Source organism: Hypanus sabinus, unplaced genomic scaffold, assembly GCF_030144855.1.
Source record: "Hypanus sabinus isolate sHypSab1 unplaced genomic scaffold, sHypSab1.hap1 scaffold_487, whole genome shotgun sequence".
NCBI lineage: Eukaryota > Metazoa > Chordata > Chondrichthyes > Myliobatiformes > Dasyatidae > Hypanus > Hypanus sabinus.
Window position 1 is genome coordinate 25,322 of NW_026781357.1, and position 18,170 is coordinate 43,491.

The 18,170-nt window shown below is 44.1% G+C and overlaps 1 protein-coding gene across 1 annotated transcript; it reads left to right on the forward strand.

The window, feature by feature from the left end:
• The first annotated feature begins 2,232 nt into the window (after positions 1-2,232).
• On the forward strand, positions 2,233-3,583 carry LOC132389162 (N-acetyllactosaminide beta-1,3-N-acetylglucosaminyltransferase 3-like). Its single transcript, XM_059961619.1, has one exon. The coding sequence runs from the start codon at positions 2,233-2,235 to the stop codon at positions 3,388-3,390; it is 1,158 nt and encodes a 385-aa protein (XP_059817602.1). The 3' UTR covers positions 3,391-3,583.
• The last annotated feature ends 14,587 nt before the right edge of the window (positions 3,584-18,170 follow it).

Consider the following 18,170-nt stretch of genomic DNA (forward strand, 5'->3'; position numbering starts at 1 on the left):
GTGAGAGTAAGCATTTGACACGGAGTAGAAGGGCTGAGATGGCCAGTTTCCATGCTGTAATTGTTATATGATAATATCTGAGGTGATAGACATTCAAATGGAGTAGGACTTATGCAATGAAAGGCAAGGCACTGGCAAATGCATAGTTCACTGAAAAGCAAGATGGTGAAAAAAGCGTTTAGCATGCTAGCCTTCATCAGTTATTGTGCAGAGTTTAGGGGCGGGGCATTATTTGCAGTTACATAAGTTGTTGTTAAGACCACTTTTGGAATATTATCTTCAATTTAATTACCCTGTTATAGGAAAGACGATACCAAGTTGGAGAGGGTGCAGAAGAGATTTAGGAGGATGTATTTTTGGTCTAGAGGGCGTCAGTTACAGAGAGGTTGGCCATGCTGGAACTTTATTCCTTGGAGAATGTGAGGTGACCTCAGAAGTTTAAAATCATAAGGGGTATTGATATGGTAGATTGTCATTATTGGAGAGTTGGAGAGTCCAACATGAGAGGTCACGCATAGAAGAGAAGAGGGGAAAAATTGAAAAGAGACCTTGGTGATAACTTTTGTACACAGAGGACAGTGAGTACCCGGAAGTAGCTACCAGAGGAAGTGGTTGAAGTGGGTTCAACTGCAACATTTAACCGGCATTTGGACAGGTACATGGAAGGGAGAGGCTTGGAGAGTTATGGGCCAAACAAGACAACTGGGACCAGCAGGGAGGATTCTGTGGTTGGTATTGACCAGTTAAGCCAAAGGGCCTGTCTAGATTGCATTATTCAAGGATTAATAATTTTAAAATGATACAAGTTGCATTCTAGTGCAAATAGTTTTGCTTGTACACATCGTACTGCTATCAGTCACTGGTGTCTTTTCAGGGCTCCAGGTTTCCACGGTTTTACTCATACACATTGTGGATCATGCTAACTATCTGCCCTGTTCTGCTATCAGTTGTCTGTGCTTTCACTGGGCTGCTGGAATCCGAGGTTCACTGCTCTTCATGAAGCGGAAATTCCTGCCATAGGTGATGCTGCTGCCGTTTTCCTTCAATAGATATGGGCCTGCGATGGTTTCGCAGTCTTGTCACAATTGATAACGACTGAATGTCTGGGTGGAATCAGCCTTGCCATTGGGACTAGTTATGCCTTAGTTGTAGCCTTTCATAAAGTGGCTTGACGAATGGATGACAGGGTGGGTGGGCCACCGCTAATTTAACTTTGAATACAATTCTCTGGTAAATACAGAAGCAAAAGGCCAAGTTCCTTGAGTAGACTTCTCTTTGTTTCTCCTATTGTAGGCATACATAGACCAGGTTGAAATACCATGAAAATCAGATGCTTTCAGTAGCTATGCGAACACGTTACCTTCCCTGCACAGCCATATATTCAGTTACTAATCAGTGGTCAATAATACACCATCCTCCATAGTATCAGTAACCAGTGAACTCAACCTGAATGGTGAACGAGCTGGGACATTACTCTTCAGAGCAATGGTGGTGGGGGGGGGGCGGGAGCGGTGATTTGATAGAGGTGTATAAGCTGCTAAGAGGCATCGATAGAATGGAGAACAAACAACATTTTCCCAGGGCAGAAATTACTAATATGAGGGGGCATAATGTTACGGTGATTAGAGAAAAGTAAAGGGGTTTGTCAGAAGTAGTATTTTTTTAACAAAAAGAAAATGGTGGTTGTATGGAATGCACAGCCTGGGTAGTGATAAGGGTAGATGCGTCAGTGTGATTTAAGAGGCTTTTAGATAGACACATGGATGAAAGAAAAATGAGAGTAGGGATCAATTGATCTTGGAGCAGATTAAAAGGTCGGTGCAACATCATGGACCAAAATGTCTGCATTGTTCTATATTGCGCTATGTCTGGTCCAGCTCAGTTTAAGCCCCGAGAGGAGTGATGAGAGCTGTGAATCGAGGTGGAATAAAGCCTTTGCAATCATATATTTTTAAGGCCCAGAATAAAACTATGCGATTTTCAGTTTAATGACAGTGATGGTATCTTATAGGTAGATTCGTTTTTCTGCTGGGATGGAATGCTTCCGGTTAATTAAACATTCAGCAGCTTGTAGGGATCTGCCTATTCCTTACCTCACCACCATTTTAAGGTCAATATTACAAAGCATTAGTGAAATCCATTACAGTTTAAACTTCCCATTCTTCTCAAGCATCATGTAGATGTAAAGCTTTCTTTGAATTAATCCATATTTTTCTCTATTTCATGTGAAAGATGAGTAGACATCGGCGATTCCATGAGAAAGTAGTGCTGGGTGTTCTGATTACACTGGGATTGTTCTTCATGTTCTGGGATAATGTCCGACGTCGAGAGACTGATGTTGTTGCAGAAACTGTTCATCGCAATGACCTGCCCAAGGTTGTTACTGGTGATGCAACTGAATCAGTGCTCAAGCCAAAGTGCCACGCGACCACGACATTGCTGCACCTGTCCTCATTTCATCAAGAGAAAGAGCACATTAAAAACTTCTTGATGTATAAACACTGTCGAGAATTTGACATGATTCAAAATGTCCCAGACCAATGTGGTGGTCGAGAAGGATCTCAGAATGTCTTCCTGCTCCTGGTGATCAAATCTCACCCTTTCAACCATGATCGGCGGGAAATGATAAGGAAGACCTGGGGCAGAGAACGCGAATTCAAAGGGGTCCTAATTAAGAGAGTCTTTATTTCTGGTGTCTCTTCTGACCAAAATGGAAGTAGGAAATTGAATCAGCTGTTAGCCATGGAAAACAGAGAACACAGAGATATCCTACAATGGGATTTCTTGGATACCTTTTTCAACCTTACCCTCAAACAATACAAGTCGCTGCAGTGGGTCAGTGAATTTTGCCCCAGTGCTAAATTCATCTTCAATGGAGATGATGATGTATTTGCCAACACCGATAACATGGTTGATTACTTGCTAGGCATGAAGGTTCACCAACACCTGTTTGTGGGCCATCTCGTTTATGGGTTTGGCCCCAAACGTCAGAAGTCAAGGAAGTATTATGTGCCAGAAATAGTGACCACCATCAAGTCGTTCCCACCATACGTTAGTGGAGCGGGCATACTTATGTCTGTGTATACAGCTCATATCATTTACCACATAGCCCAAGACCTTGAACTATTCCCCATTGATGATGTATTTTTGGGGATGTGTCTGGCCAAGGTTGGACTCGCGCCACACTCCCATAGCGGATTCAGGACAGCTGGAGTCAGGGTTCCTTCAACCCTTGATGAATCGTTCAATCCTTGCTATTACCGTGAGTTGCTGCTAGTGCATCATTTTCGGCCTTTCGAACTGCTATTGATGTGGGATGCGGTGCATGATGCTAATCTGAAATGTGTTCGTGCTCCCCAGAAGTCTGAATCCACGGAAAGGGCCACATGAGTCATGGGAGAATGTAGCAACTGTTGGAATGTAATGCAGTTTGTGCACATGTGATAATCAGTTGTTTATGCAATGCAAGAAGGTTAATTCCTAAATTATATTGGAGGCTATATTAATTTATAGAGTTGGTGCCTTTCTACATTCTACAAATGTTTGAAAAGCCGCCAGGTGTCATCACTCAGCCTAATTATTAATGCACCCATAATGACATTACAATATTGACAGGAGCACCACAATTTAAGTCAATTGTAAAGTTATTCCAAGTGAGCAGTCCTTTTGCATTGCTTGCAGATTGGCCCAGCATGTTCACTTGGGGCATTTGTATAATAAGCCACCAATAAAATTTTTAGTAACAGTTCTATCTGTGCATTTCTTTTCTTGCCGTTGCTTACATGTCCCTTGCAAAATGTGAAAGAGACAGAAGCATCTCTTGGAATGGAACTGTGAGAACAACAAAGAATCAAGGTCTGAAATTGTCTCAGGGTTGGAGGAATAGAGAAACTTATGGTCATCATTTCTGTACTCAAATGTCAGCCTGCATTGTGTCTGTGTAACTACATATCAAGTAGAAGCACACATGCAGGAGATGGGTTTAACTGGAGCATTTACATTGCAGAGGGGGAAAGAGATCAATGAACATGTGGGGACAACAGATCAATATGCATACATAGACAACAGTCCATATGTAGTGCGAAGGGGAGTGGCATTAGATTTGGCAGGTGTCGTGTCTAAGACAATGTACTCGGTTGCCAGTGTCATGTTGCTGGTATTGACACGGTCATCACTGAGAGTTAAGTCCAGTAGCTTTGACTAGTGGCCAACCTGGACATCGGAAATCTGGAGAGGAGGGGACTTCAATAAGGCTCATTGTCCGAGGGGCATCTCACGGCAGTGCAATAGAGCAATCGGTGACCAATCAACTAGTAGCCAATCGGCATTTGGGATAGATTTTTAAGTGCAAATTAAAGGAAGGTCGGACAAACCCAGTGACCGTCGTCTTAGAAACATAGAAAACCTACAGCACAATATCGGCCCTCGGCCCACAGAGCTGTGCCGAACATGTCCCTACCTTAGAATTACCTAGGCTTTACCCGTCGCCCTCTTTTTCTAAGCACCATGTAACCATCCAAGAGTCTCTTAACAGACCGTATCGTTTCCTCCTCCAACACAGCCGCCGGCAGCCCATTCTATGCACTCACCTCTCTCTGTGTAAAAAAAAACTTACCCCTGACATCTGCTCTGGACTTACTTCCAAGCACCTTAAACTATGCCCTCTCAAGCGAGCCATTTCAGCCCTGCGGACAGCCTCTGACTGTCCACACGATCAATGTCTCTCATTATCTTGTACACCTCTATGAGGCGACCTCTCATCCTCCATTGCTCCAAGGAGAAAAGGCCGAGTTCACTCGACCTATTCTCGTAAGGCATGCTCCCCAATTCAGACAATATCCTTGTAAATCTCCTCTGCACCCTTTCTATGGTTTCCATGTCCTTCCTGTAGTGAGGCAACTATAACTGAGCACAGTACTCCAAGTGGGATCCGACCAGGGTCCTATATAGCTGCAACATTGCCTCTTTGCTACTAAGCTCAATCCCACAATTGGAATTGTGACGAGACTGTGACGAGATGCTAAGGTGTATACAATATGACTGTGCCTTTAAAAAGAGAGATAGTTGGTGTACACCGATTCAGAGACAGAGAGAGAGAGAGAGAGAGAGAGAGAGAGAGAGAGAGAGAGAGAGAGAGAGAGAGAACCGAGCAGCTTGTGAGTCGCCATGGTTACGGAAGGGCGTGGCTATATAATGGGCAGCTGGCGTTCAGCATGTTTGGGATATATTCAAGGTCAACTGGCTTTTCAGACAGACACACAGAAGTCACGGACAGAAATGCAGAAGAAATAGACTGGATGAATTTTCAGTGCCCACGAAAGGCTGGGTTTTGATCGCAGTGTGGGAAAGGGGTGACCGGTGGAATGTTATCGGTGTGTTTAACCTTTGATAGCTTTACTGCGTGAAGGCGGTACACTTTTGTGTGATCACAAAACTTTAACAGGACTTCCGAAGGCAACGGAAAGATCAACGACATCAGCTTACTTGGAAAACAAATCACCTGTCTTTCTCTGTCTCCTCAATTCTACTCAACTTATTATCACGAACTGAACTGACGTCATTCCTATACCATCGTAAGACTATTATTTACCAGCTAAGCTGAAGAAGCTTGCGGTTTCATATTTATACACTTACATTTGCATAAACTCTGCTAACCTGTTTGATTTATCTGGTTTTATATTACGAGATTACGTAGATACTATTGAACAGTGTTTTATTTGTGGCAATACCAGACTCCAGGTGTGTTCCATTTATGCTGATACTTTTAACCCGTTACAGGGCACGTAACAAAACCGTTCCAACCTCTATATCACACCGTATTTCTGTAAACCCCTTCCACCCCTACAGCTCTCGTCATTTCCGCAAAAACTTCATCATCCACCCCTGTACATACAGACGACATCAGACACAAGAAAGATACATTCGTGTCAGATTGAATGGCTCATAAAACATTGTTGGCCAAAAGAAACTACAGACTGATCAAGGACAGGGGAAGCAGACAAACCAGTTATCTCTGTTTTCCCCCATTTTTTGGACTATGAACTGATTCTTACACTGGAATAATTTAATCAGAGGAACTGAATGTGGACACAGGGAGCTTCAGGTAAAGATCTGCTAAACCTGAGACCGTTCTCAAACAAATCGCCATTTGTTATGTGAAGGGCGTGGACTCTGAACTGATTCTTGACACTGGGACAATCTAATCAGAGCAATAAACCTGAGACAATGCTCAGAGGTGTAACTACTTGTTAACTGTTTTCAACCCATTTTCCAGCTGGTGCAGATTCCTTTTCATGCTCCAGTACTATTCATCACTGTCGACTACACCCGCGATGTTGCTGTCAGCGACAGTGTGTAACTCTACGTGGTTTTAGTAGAAATAATAGCAGATACTTGTTGGTAAATACAGATTCTCTGTATCTCATTGATCATTGTTACAAGGGATGATTATTGTCACATCTGCGCCCATCATTAACATTGCCCACTAACAGGACGTGCCCTCTACACAGTGTTACCACCGGCAGGGAGATACAGAAGCCTGAAAGCTCGGGATCAGCGATTCAGGAACAGCTTTTTCTCCCCGCTACCACCTGTATCTCAGTTTTGTTTTCTCTATATTTATTTATCCTGTATTTCATTGTACTGCTACCGTAAAAGTTAACAATTTTGCGACGTATGTCTGTGATATTAAATCTGTTCTGATTCTTCAATTGTACCTTTTAAACCTTTGATTCTGATTGAAATGCATGGGGGATGTGTTAGATCGAACTTACATTAGTTGAAATCCTATCAGAACCTTGTGCATTGTGCTGAAGTATTCCATCTTCTGTGTTCGACCGAGCGTACCGTATCTTGCTATAGTTAAGTAAATCGATTAATTATTTAAAGCTACAACGCCTTGCTCTTCCAGACTACTCTCAATGCGTCGAATAATAAAGTGCAGGAGAATTAAAAAAAATATTAGGCCATAAATATCAGTCCCAACCGCAGGATGATCTCGATAACTTTGCTTGGAAGGGACTTGCCAAGTATTATGTAATGATGAATTGTCCTCGTTGTTCAGACTACGCTGGTCATGGGGTATGAAGGGAAGTAACTGGACAAACAAGAACATTGGCGATAGTCAGAATGGACCCGTGCGTAGTAGATCATGTCTAACCCATCTCACAGAGCTTTACGAGGTAGTTACCGAGAATGGTGTGAAAGGCAAGGCAGTGGATGCCGACTAAAAGAGACTTCAGTAAAGAATTTCTCAAGGTTCCGTATGGGAGGATGCTCGGGAAGGATCAGTCTTTTGGCTTTTACGATGAGGTAGTAAATTGGATTCGCCATTGGCTATGCTGTGGGGAAGCTTGAGAGTGGTAATGGATGGATGTCTCTGTGACTGCGGACCTGTAATGAGGGATCGGTGTTGCGCCCGTTGTTATTTGTAATCTATATCAACTATCTGGATGATAATATCGTTAACAAGATCAGCAAATTTGCCGATGACAGCAACATTGCGGGTGTAGTCGACAGTGATGAAGAATACCGGAGCATGAAGCGGAATCTGGACCAGCTGGAAAAATGGGTTGAAAACTGTCAGTTCGCATTTAACACAGACAAGAGTTAGATTTTGCACTTTGGCGGACCAGACAGAGTTGGTCTGACACAATGAAAAATAGGGCACTGAGGAGGACGATAGAAGAAACGAGTCTGGGAATAATTCCATAATTCAATGAAAGTTGCACCACCGTTAGACAGGGACGTAAGAAAAAAACATTTTCGCACATTCGCCTTCATAGAGCAAAGTACTGAGTGCAGGAGTTGTGACGTTACTTTGCTGTTGTTTAAGGCTTTATCGGGGCCTAATGTGGAATACTGTGTGCGGCAAAGATGGAAATAAAGTTAAAATAATGCAGAAGAAAATTACACGGCTAGTGCCGTGACGCACTTAATGTTTTTAATTAAAAGGAAAGATTACATATGACAGCGTTTTATCTCCGAGCAGGTAGAAGACAGAGGGGATATTTGATAGAGGTATACAACATTATGAGGCGTATAGAGAGTGTAAATGCAAGCGGGGTTTATCCACTGATGTTGGGCGAGAATACAACTGAGAATCATAGGTGAAGGGTGAAATGTGAAATGTTTAAGGGAAACATGAGTGAAAACGTCTTCTCTCAGAGGGTGGTCAGAGTGTTGCCAACACAAATGATAATTGAGTTTCCGATGTCAACGTTTAAGAGGTGATTGGAGAAATCCACGGATGAAAGGGATATGGATGGCCGCGGTCCTGGTGGGGCCGATGGCAGTAGGCAGTTTAAACAATTCCTCCCGGACCTGACGGGCTGGAGACCCTGTTTCTGTGCAGTGGTTTCCTATGGCTGACAGACTGTATGCCCAGGTTAGAACTTTAGTGTTTCACAGCACCGACTAATCTAGACAGTCGTTGATACTGTTCGATCCCTCTGGCCTCGCACACATTAAAGCATGGAGACTGAGTAAAGGGATGGTTATTGCATGAGAAGATGGAAACGTTGGAAGTTGTTTATTCTGCGTTCCCCAATTGCCTGTGATGGTTTAGAAGGAAGACAAGTGTAAGCCTACATATTTGTTTTGCTTTCGCTGCGATTTTAGTTTGTGTAGATTTGTTTGTTTCATTTATTAATGATTTCAGATGGAGACACAGATTCCACACCGGCCATGTGGATTCAGGGTTAAATAGATCGAAATATGAGCGAGTCTGCACTCGATGCGATAAAACCACTCGATTCAGAGGTAAATTGGCATTATGATAAAATGGTGTGTACTTGAATTGGGAATTTGAAATTGGCATTTTGCAAAGGCTGGTTATTCTAATGAGCAGCAAAAGCTGCTGCTGAACACTTCGAAATGCTGGTTTTAAGCTGTAGTGCTTTGAAGTCAATGTAGCATTTGCCCTGTAATACGTAAATGACAGGCCAGTTTAGACAACGTGCTGGTGCAGTGAATCACTCAGCGATTTGCTTACGTCGTCAGTCTTAATTCCATAAATTATCCAGGTGCTGCTCTGTGTTCAGATTAAATCGACTATTTCCCTCCGCCCTATTTCAGCAGTTTAACTGCAAACTCGAAATAAAGTTATAAAGTGTACCGAAATTTCGACTCTGCATGCGGAACACGGCTGCCCGCTGTCTTCCAGCCAGAATTGACTCTATCTACTGTATCACCCGCCTTCTGTGAGGAAGCCAATTCTGAATCAACGCAGCCAGGTTTCCCTCGATCTGAATGAGTCCACTTTGGGGAACTGATCAAATACTTGATCGTAATTAATGCACCCACATCGACTGATCTGATTCTTCTGTTTGTTTTATTTTCACTTTTTCAAATAATTCAATCTGACTCATAAAGGACAACATGCCATGTGTTCTTTCCTTAACCAGACAACGTTTCTCTAAATACTCATAAATTGCTTCTTCAATAATCCCCTCCAGTAATTTACCCACTACTGATGTAAGACTCCCTGGTCAATAATTCCAAGAAGTATCCCTATTATTTTTCGTCAACAAATGAATAGAATTTTCACCCTCCAATCATCTAGTTCTACTTCCGTGGCCAGCGAAGACACAAATATCCTGTCCAAAAGCTCAACAATATCTGAGCTCGCCTTCCAAAATTACCTGGAGTATATCCCTTCCGATTTCGGGGAATCATCTAGTACCTAGAGTATATCCCTTCCGGTATCGGGGAATCAACTATCACCTGGAGTATATCCCTTCCGATATCGGGGAATCATCTATCATGTTTTCCAAGTTTCTATCACATCCTCTTTCAGGCGTCGGCATGTTCGAGCATATCTATCTTTTGACGCTGTGTTCACATTGCTCAATGTATTCAGTGAGGAGCTTCACCGCCTCCTTGGACTCCAGACACAAGTTTTCCTCTTTTACCTCTGATCTGCCTACACTCTCCACAGTCTCCTCCTGTTCTTCACTTATCTTAGAGCATCTTTACTCCGCTTCTAACTTTGAAGTCCATTGTTAAATTCTTTTCTGTCTACATTGTGACTCGCCATAACCCTATCTGATCCTAAACCTTAAGTATCTACCTTTCCTCCTCTTGATGAGCTGTTCCATATTTCTTGTCAGCAAGGGTTACTTTACGCTATCATCCTTTGCCTCAATGAGACAAGCCTATATTGAACCCATGTAAGTATTTTCTGATCAATCTGCACATATCTGTTGTGCATTTCCGTCAGTACATTATCTCCTTATTTACCATTTCATGTTCTGGCCAGTTGGCATCACACATCGCAGATGTCCAGTTAAATACATCTCATGCTCCCTGGTCATATTCCCATGTACGGTAAATGAAGAAGAGTTCTGCCCTGTCGTTCTGAAATAGTGACATGCGGAGAGATCTGTCACCTGATCCGTTCCCCTTTCTAATATTAGACCCGGTACGGACTGGTCGCTAGATTGTCTTTCTTTTTTATCCTTCCAGCACACAACTGAGAGTTTATGCAAGACCGCAAGGGCAGGAATGGCTGCTGGTCTTTCCCGGGTTCATATATGTTTCAAAATGGAATCCGATAAAAGACAGTAAAGGGAGTCCTATTGAAACACGGGGAGAGTATGATGGCACGCAGAATCCGAAAGGGAAGGAACCGTGGAGTGACAGTCTATTGATAGACTGGGAGTAGATCTCAGAGCAGAAAGGGAGCAATCACTAGTTTGTGAGCATTCAGTACAGACCACAGACACGCACCCCATCACCAAGAATTAAATATATATAAATAAATTAAAATTATATATATATATGTGTGTGTGTGTGTGGGTGGTGTGTGTTTGTGTCTGTGTGTGTGTGTGTGTGTGGGTGGTGTGTATGTGTGTGTGGGTGGTGTGTGTGTGTTTGTGTGGGTGGTGTGTGTGTGTGTGTGTGTGTGTGTGTGTGTGTGGTGTATACATACACATAGATACAGAAACCGCGCGGAGATGCGGAGATATATATGTTGGACAGGTGCCATATTAACAAGCTGTTGTCACAGGCAGCTTAAATTTCAATAAATTTCATCGGCACTTCCCCGCGTTAAAGAGTTTAGATATGACTGAATTTCGCAGTTGCGTCCAGAAATGAGTCCTAGCACAATTATCGGACAGGCGGAATGGGAAACAATCCCTCCTGGATCCTGCACCAGAAAAGGAGAAGGATCAGGTAATAGATCTCTTCGCAGGTCAACTATTCGAAATGTCCGATAACTACACCGGGATAGATGTAGACTGTATTTAATTGGTGCTATTGGGTAACAGCTTGGGAGCCGAATTCGGGAGACGGTTTGCTCCTTGAACTGCACAACAGGTGATTCTTTATCGACTTGCATTGGAGTTGAGTAAAGACTTGTCTCACTGAGGCGAAGTAAGGACGGTAGTGTAAAGTAAACCTGGTTGACAACGATATTGAATACCTCGTCAAGAAGAAGAAAGAAAGATATTTGTGGGTCAGGAAGAAACGATCAGGCACGGCTATAGAATGTCACAATGTAGCCTGGACGGAAACGAACAATGAACTTAGAAAGGAACATGAGGCGTCCTTGGAAAGTCGCATTAAGGTAGGGGAAGAACAGGAGAGTGACGAGACAGAGGGTTGTAGAGCTGAAAGACAAAATGGTAAGCATTCGTCTGAAGTGCATGGAAATAGTGAAGGTCCTTAATGATACTTTACTTATATAGTCAACAGTGAGCGGGACCTTGATTAATGCGGATTAAGCGTAAAAAAACACAGATATACCGACGGTAACAATTATGCGCTGGAAACTTATCAAACATTAAAATAATCATTCGCCTTTGCTAGAAGGGAGATACGTTGTTGAAAGCGGGCGAAGATATTGCTGCGAATGGGGGCATGATACTTGTGGTCTCACTGTCCACAGAAGTAGTACCGGAGGATTGGAGGGTGGCAAATGATTTTCTCTTTGTTCCAAGAATTCCGTGAGGATTGTCCTGAGATTTACAGGCCAGTGAGTCTTCCGTCAGTTGTTGGAAAACTATTCGAGAGGATTTTGAAGGAGGGAATCTATGAGTGTCTCGAGAAACGTATTCTGATTGGGGATAGGCAGCATGGTTTTGTAATGGATGGCAATCATTTATGCCCATGACTGATTTCTTTGAAATTGAAAAAAAAAATACCGCTTAAGTCCGAAGTCGATGTGGGATGTATTAACTTTGTAAGGTGTTTGACCGGGCTCGGCATGGTCGGCACGTTCCGAAACTTAGATGGCTTTCCATCCAGGGAAACCTGGTTTCGTGGACTCAGAATTAGCAAATTGGCAGATTAGATAGTAATTGGAGGGAATTCTGCCTGGAGGACAGGGACCGGCGATGTTCCGCAAGAAGGTATAAAGGTTAGTACAGTTTACCAGTTTATCTCGACTCTGCTGTTACAGTGCTCAGAGAGGCAGACTGTAATCTGTCCGTCCTGCAGCACTTGGATAATTCACTGATGTCAGCAAAATGGTGAATTTCAGGATGGGACCGCACGTTATACTGTATAATCTGTACGCCCGTTACATAGAGCAGGGCGGATGCTACATTAACATCGTAACAACCTTTTCCAAAGGAGGCCCCAAAGTCGACATTTAGCAGCATCTGGTGGTGCTATCCAAATATATCGGATGAGGCAGTATAACGTGCAGTTGCATTCTGAGATTCAGCGTTTATCTAAGTGCTGCAGGATGGTCAAATTAAAGTCTGACCAGGCAAGTGAACTAGCTTTCCAAAAATCCCAAAATCAAATTCCTAATTCGGTACAAATGCATTTATCCTAATACCAATTTCCCTTTGAATAGTGGGTTTATCATACATGGATACCTTTTTACCAGGATTCTACCTGGCCGGTGTGAAATCGGCGACTCCCTCTGAAATCAATAACTAGGTAGACAAGTAAAAGAACACAATATAAATACACACGTACATGCAAAACAAAGTGCAAACATGCGCTTTTCTGCGTTCAAAACCGTTGTAGATAACTGGCGCATACAGAATAAACAGTTAAATACAAGGATGTAATCCCTTCTCAAACATTCCTAGAACCAGAGGAAAGAAAGATCGGGGTGTTTGCGGCCCACATACACTAACACTTCATATAATTTCGGAAAGACCCACTCTCTGAAATTCAACTCAGTACCTGGAAATGCATTTCGCTCAAAGAACCAGACTTTTCCAGACAGTCAAATCCTGTGATAAACCAGAGGATTAATTCATACTTCCTGTTAATACAAACCTAACAAAGACACGACTGCTTTCCGTTCATTTACGACCGAATTACCTCTCCTTGTTTTTTCTAGTGAACCCGCAAACTTCCTGTCCTCGTGCAATATTTTACAATCTCGATGCATTCACATTATAAGCGTTTGCAGAACACGTCGTACCATTAAGTGTTGAACAGTTAACAACTAAGCAATAATTAGAATCTTTCAAACATTTAAGAAATCCTTTCCAGTTTCAAGCATATGGACGTTGGAGGCTATGTATCGTCTCAAGTTGATATTCAACAATTTAAAACATGCAGTCATCGATTCACCGAATCCCCAGCGACTTCCACGTCTTCTGACCTCTAAATTCCGCTCAAACATACGATGTAATTTAAATGAAAGTTTTGTTTTATAGAATCATGGTTAGCAATCCCCATAACCACCGCTGAATGAATATATATATTTAACAGGGTACTGGTCTCGGCCCGAAACGTCGACAGCGTTTCTCCCTAACGATGCTGCAAGGCCTGTCGCGTTCCACCAGCATTTTGTGTGTGTTACTGGGAACATTTGCCTACCAAATCCGGTCCGGAACTATCGCCTTTATCACCTAATTAAAGGTATATTACTTTAGTGTGTGTCGTCCCTCATATACTCACGCCTGCACTTACTTCTTCAAACGCGATAACTTTGTACTGAGTACCCATGCTGAGTACTCCATACTCCATATTGAGTCACCACTCCGTGGGTGTAATGACAGACCGATGAAACATTACCATAGATTTTCTATGTTGTCAGTACTGCGACACACTAAAGTTCCGAACGAAATTTATGTGACTTCTGGCTCTGAAATGTCTCGATGTCATGTTGATTCATTATAGCGCTTGGACCACCATTCATGGATCTGACGTAACTATGGTCAGGTGCTTGGCGCTTGTCTGATTAGCACGTCCAGCGGTATCCTCTGTTAATACCTAGAAGTGATTTAACGGATTATTTAATTCTTCACTTGCTCACCTATCCATGTATTTTCGCACAGTCCAGTGTGGAGAATGTAATTCTGAGAGTTTACAAGGCAGCGAGGTGTTCTGGCACAAAAGCTTCCAGGTGAGGCAGAAAGGATGCAGTGCATGCTATATTCCGCTTTCAGATTCCTGCCTCTGTCTCCTTCCTTTGCGACTTTCTCACTGGTCGCATGTGGGGAAGGGGTTGGAAGAAGGTAACATAGTCCTGTTTGAGTACTGGCAGGAGATGTTTGGAAGTGGGCTGCCTATCCTAGTCATAACCATGAGGAATTGCACCACTCCTGATTTAAATCAGTATACATTGCACTCAATCCTTCAACATCGCTACAAGCTGATTTGCCTCTTATCACTCATTCTTCTTTCACAAACCATCAGAAACTGATTCAAATGCATTATTTCTCGCTCCTCGCACCCGCCCTCCTCGCAAATATGTTGCCCTCTCCTTACGGTGTCAGTTTCTCTTCAAGAAGAGTCTCCACATCATGGAAAGCATTATTGTTTCTTGTAATCGGTCCCGCTGTACTTCAGTTTGCTGCCGCCATTCTACCCAATTCTCAATTAAGCATCCTTTCTCTCTGGTTTCGTTTACCCTCCTTGCTTCACATTGTCCCATGAGTAATCATCCAAATCTTTATCACAGCTTCGTTGTTTTCCTTCATTCACCATGACCAGCGAAGTCTCCACTCTGAGGCTTTGCGTTACCTTCTTCTCAATTACAATATAAAACAAGCAAGTTCTGAGATTGATGTTACAGGTACAGGGGACTTTTATTTCCCAAATATTGAGTGACAGAACCATGTGGCTAATGGATTACAGGGCAGTGAGTTCATTGTGTTATTGGATTGCTGTTTTTCTGACGCGGTATGTTAATGCACCGATAAGAGGAGAGGTCTGTCTAGATTTGAAATTCGAGAACAATTCAGGATAGTATTTTGAGTGCAGAAGTTGATAAAACTTTCCAATCTCTCGAAACTTTCGCCTCAGAGGAGAATTCCAGGGTTATATGTCAGAGGGGTCTGTCAAGTGTATTTAAAATTTTAGAGGAATATTCAATATTGAATGAGAATGGAGAGAGCTGAGCAAGAAAGTTCACTGGTCAACTTGGTTAAAACTGGTTTAAGCGACAATCAGACACTGAACATACTGAGGCCAATCGACCTGTCGTAGAAAGTGCTTGGAGCAAGAGGAGCAATAGAGGCAAATAGACGGCGAGAAAGAATGTATCGTAGAGACACCAATTAATAATTTTCGCCGGTATTCATATTCGAAAAGGGGTTTGCAGTGGCGGATTCAAAATGGCAAGGGAAAATTCTGCTGCGACTCTCCAGAACGTAGCCGATATCCTAATGGGCTTAAATGAGAACAACTCTGCGGGGCTGAGTGAGGCTTGTGGAGAGGAAGAGGAGAGAATACTTGGTCCAAGGTTATGACATTTTGGGGAACAATTCTGAGATGCCAGATGATAACTGGGTTGTAGAATAGGACCCAGTACTGAACAAGAACAGAAAACTGTGGCTCAGAGAGACACGAATATCAGCTAACGATAGGCAGCCATTTTTTTTTTTGCTGGAAAGGCTGTGGTCTAAATTAGTTTGCCAGACATGTGTTATTATGAAGAACTCCGTGACCGGGTGGGAAATGTGTATTTTTCCCTCAGACGGAGAGTGGTCACAGATCGGAAACAAGTTGCACGGCTGTAGAGGCAGAGCTAAGATGCCACTAAACGACTCCTTTGCACGCATCTTCGGAAACAGCTCCATTACCATCTGTCATGTTTTCATTTTCCTTTTCAGGGTTCTTTCGAAGACCTTGACCGGGAGTTACACGCTGACTTCGGTTTTTGCGGGAATGGGACTGGAGTATCGGAACTGTCCGGTATCCGATATGCCCAGGGTTCGGCCTGAGAGTCTCGGCCGCACTTGGAAGCCTGAGATCTCGGGGCTCTGGAGATGGCCGGGTCGAGGGTCGGCGTCACGGCAGGAGACCCGTGTGTCACCGGTGAGGCCGGAAACACTTTTGCTGTGGGCCAGAAGACCCGAGAGCTTTACTGCCTTCGGGCACGGATCTCGGTTGCTGTTATGTCTCCCACTCGCCGTGAAAATGGGGGACTCCTCCCTCTCCCTTATTAGGGGGAGAGAGACCCTGTGGTTTGTCGAATGCCGGATGTAACGTGAAGTCTTTGGGGTCACTGCAAGTCTGTGTCTTTGCTGTTGCCGACCTCACGTTTGTGCTCGGTGGTGGTGTTGACGCATTTTGCCGGGATTGTTGCTCGCTGCCGCACTCGGGGAGCGGGGAGCTGGGGAGGGGGGACTTGGAGTTCTCACGTTTAATCGTCGTTCACTCTTTGGGGCACTTCTCTGTTTTCGTGGATGTTTGAGAAGGAAATGCATTTCAGGATGTATATTGCATACAATTCTTTGAATTGAATTGGACCTTTCAACCTATAAACCTTTGAGCACCTAGTGACGCTAAGCAGCCTCGCAGTATGTCAGGAGTATCTGGATAGGGAGACAACGACCAATCCTGATCAAATTCTGGTAAACGAATTCAGATTACCTCAAAAATAAAAGCTGCCCCGCTACTTTGTAACTGCCATGGTCCTGTCCGTGAAATTCGCGTTCCGGCTCACAGCACGGTCCGTGGACTCCAGACTCCGCATCTTCCGGCTGTCCCTTGTCTCATTTGGGCTTAATCCGAGGTACCTGATTCTCGTCTTGTGGCCGAGATTTTAAGTGGCCCTGGGTTCGAGGCTGGTGTCTGTTTCTTCTTGTCAGTATCCTGTCCTTTTCTCTGTGGGGTTTCTGTCGTCAATGTCCTGTCCTTGCCTCTGTGTGGGTTTCGTGCTGACGGTATCCTGTCGTCGCCTCCGTGGGGTAAGTCAGGACGTCCGTGTCGTTACCCTACGGTGGGATCTGTCCCTCCTGGTCCTTGCCTCCATTGGGTAAGTCAGGCCATCATTGCCGTTACCCTGAGGCTGGACTGTTCCCTTCCTTCCCTACGCTTGAAGCCCTGCCCTGCAAACTGTGCCTGGAGCCTTGCTTCGCGTCGCCTTGTCTTGCCTTAATAATATTATTAAGGGATTGGACTCACTGGAGGCAGAAAGCATGTTGCCGCTGATGGGTGAGTCCAGAATTAGAGGCCACAGTTTAAGAATAAGGGGTAGGCCATTTAGAACTGAGATGCGGAAAAAACTTTTTCACCCAGAGAGTGGTGGATATGTGAAATGCTCTGCCCCAGAAGGCAGTGGAGGCCAAGTCTCTGGATGCATTCAAGGGAGAGAGTTCGATAGAGCTCTTATAGATAGCGGGGTCAAGGGATATGGGGAGACGGCAGGAACGGGGTACTGATTGTGTATGATCAGCCATGATCACAGTGAATGCTGGTGCTGGCTAGAAGGGCAGAGTGGCCTACACCTATTGTCCATTGTCTATTGTCTATTGCATCTGCCTGGAGCCTTTCCTCGTCTAGCTTTGCCTCTGCCTGGAACTTTGCCTCGCCTTCCCTGTGTCTGGAGCCCCGCCGTTTGGAACTCTCTCTTTAAGTTCACGCCTCCGCTAGGTGGGTCCGGCCGTTTTGCCGCTACCTAGCTTTGGAACCTTTATCGTTGTTTTCAGTGTTCTGTGTAATGTGTCCCGGCCCTACGTACTGTACCCAAGGAGGGGTCCCGGCTCTTGTTTTCCATGTTTGTGTCTGTCGCTCGACCCAGGCTCTGTGTTCCTGTCTCTTCCTCGACCCAGGTTCTGCGTTCCTGTCTCTTCCTCGACCCAAGTTCTGCGTTCCTGTCTCTTCCTCGACCCAGGCTCTGCGTTCCTGTCTCTTCCTCGACGCAGGCTCTGCGTTCCTGTCTCTTCCTCGACCCAGGTTCTGCGTTCCTGTCTCTTCCTCGGCCCAGGCTCTGCGTTCCTGTCTCTTCCTCGACCCAGGCTCTGCGTTCC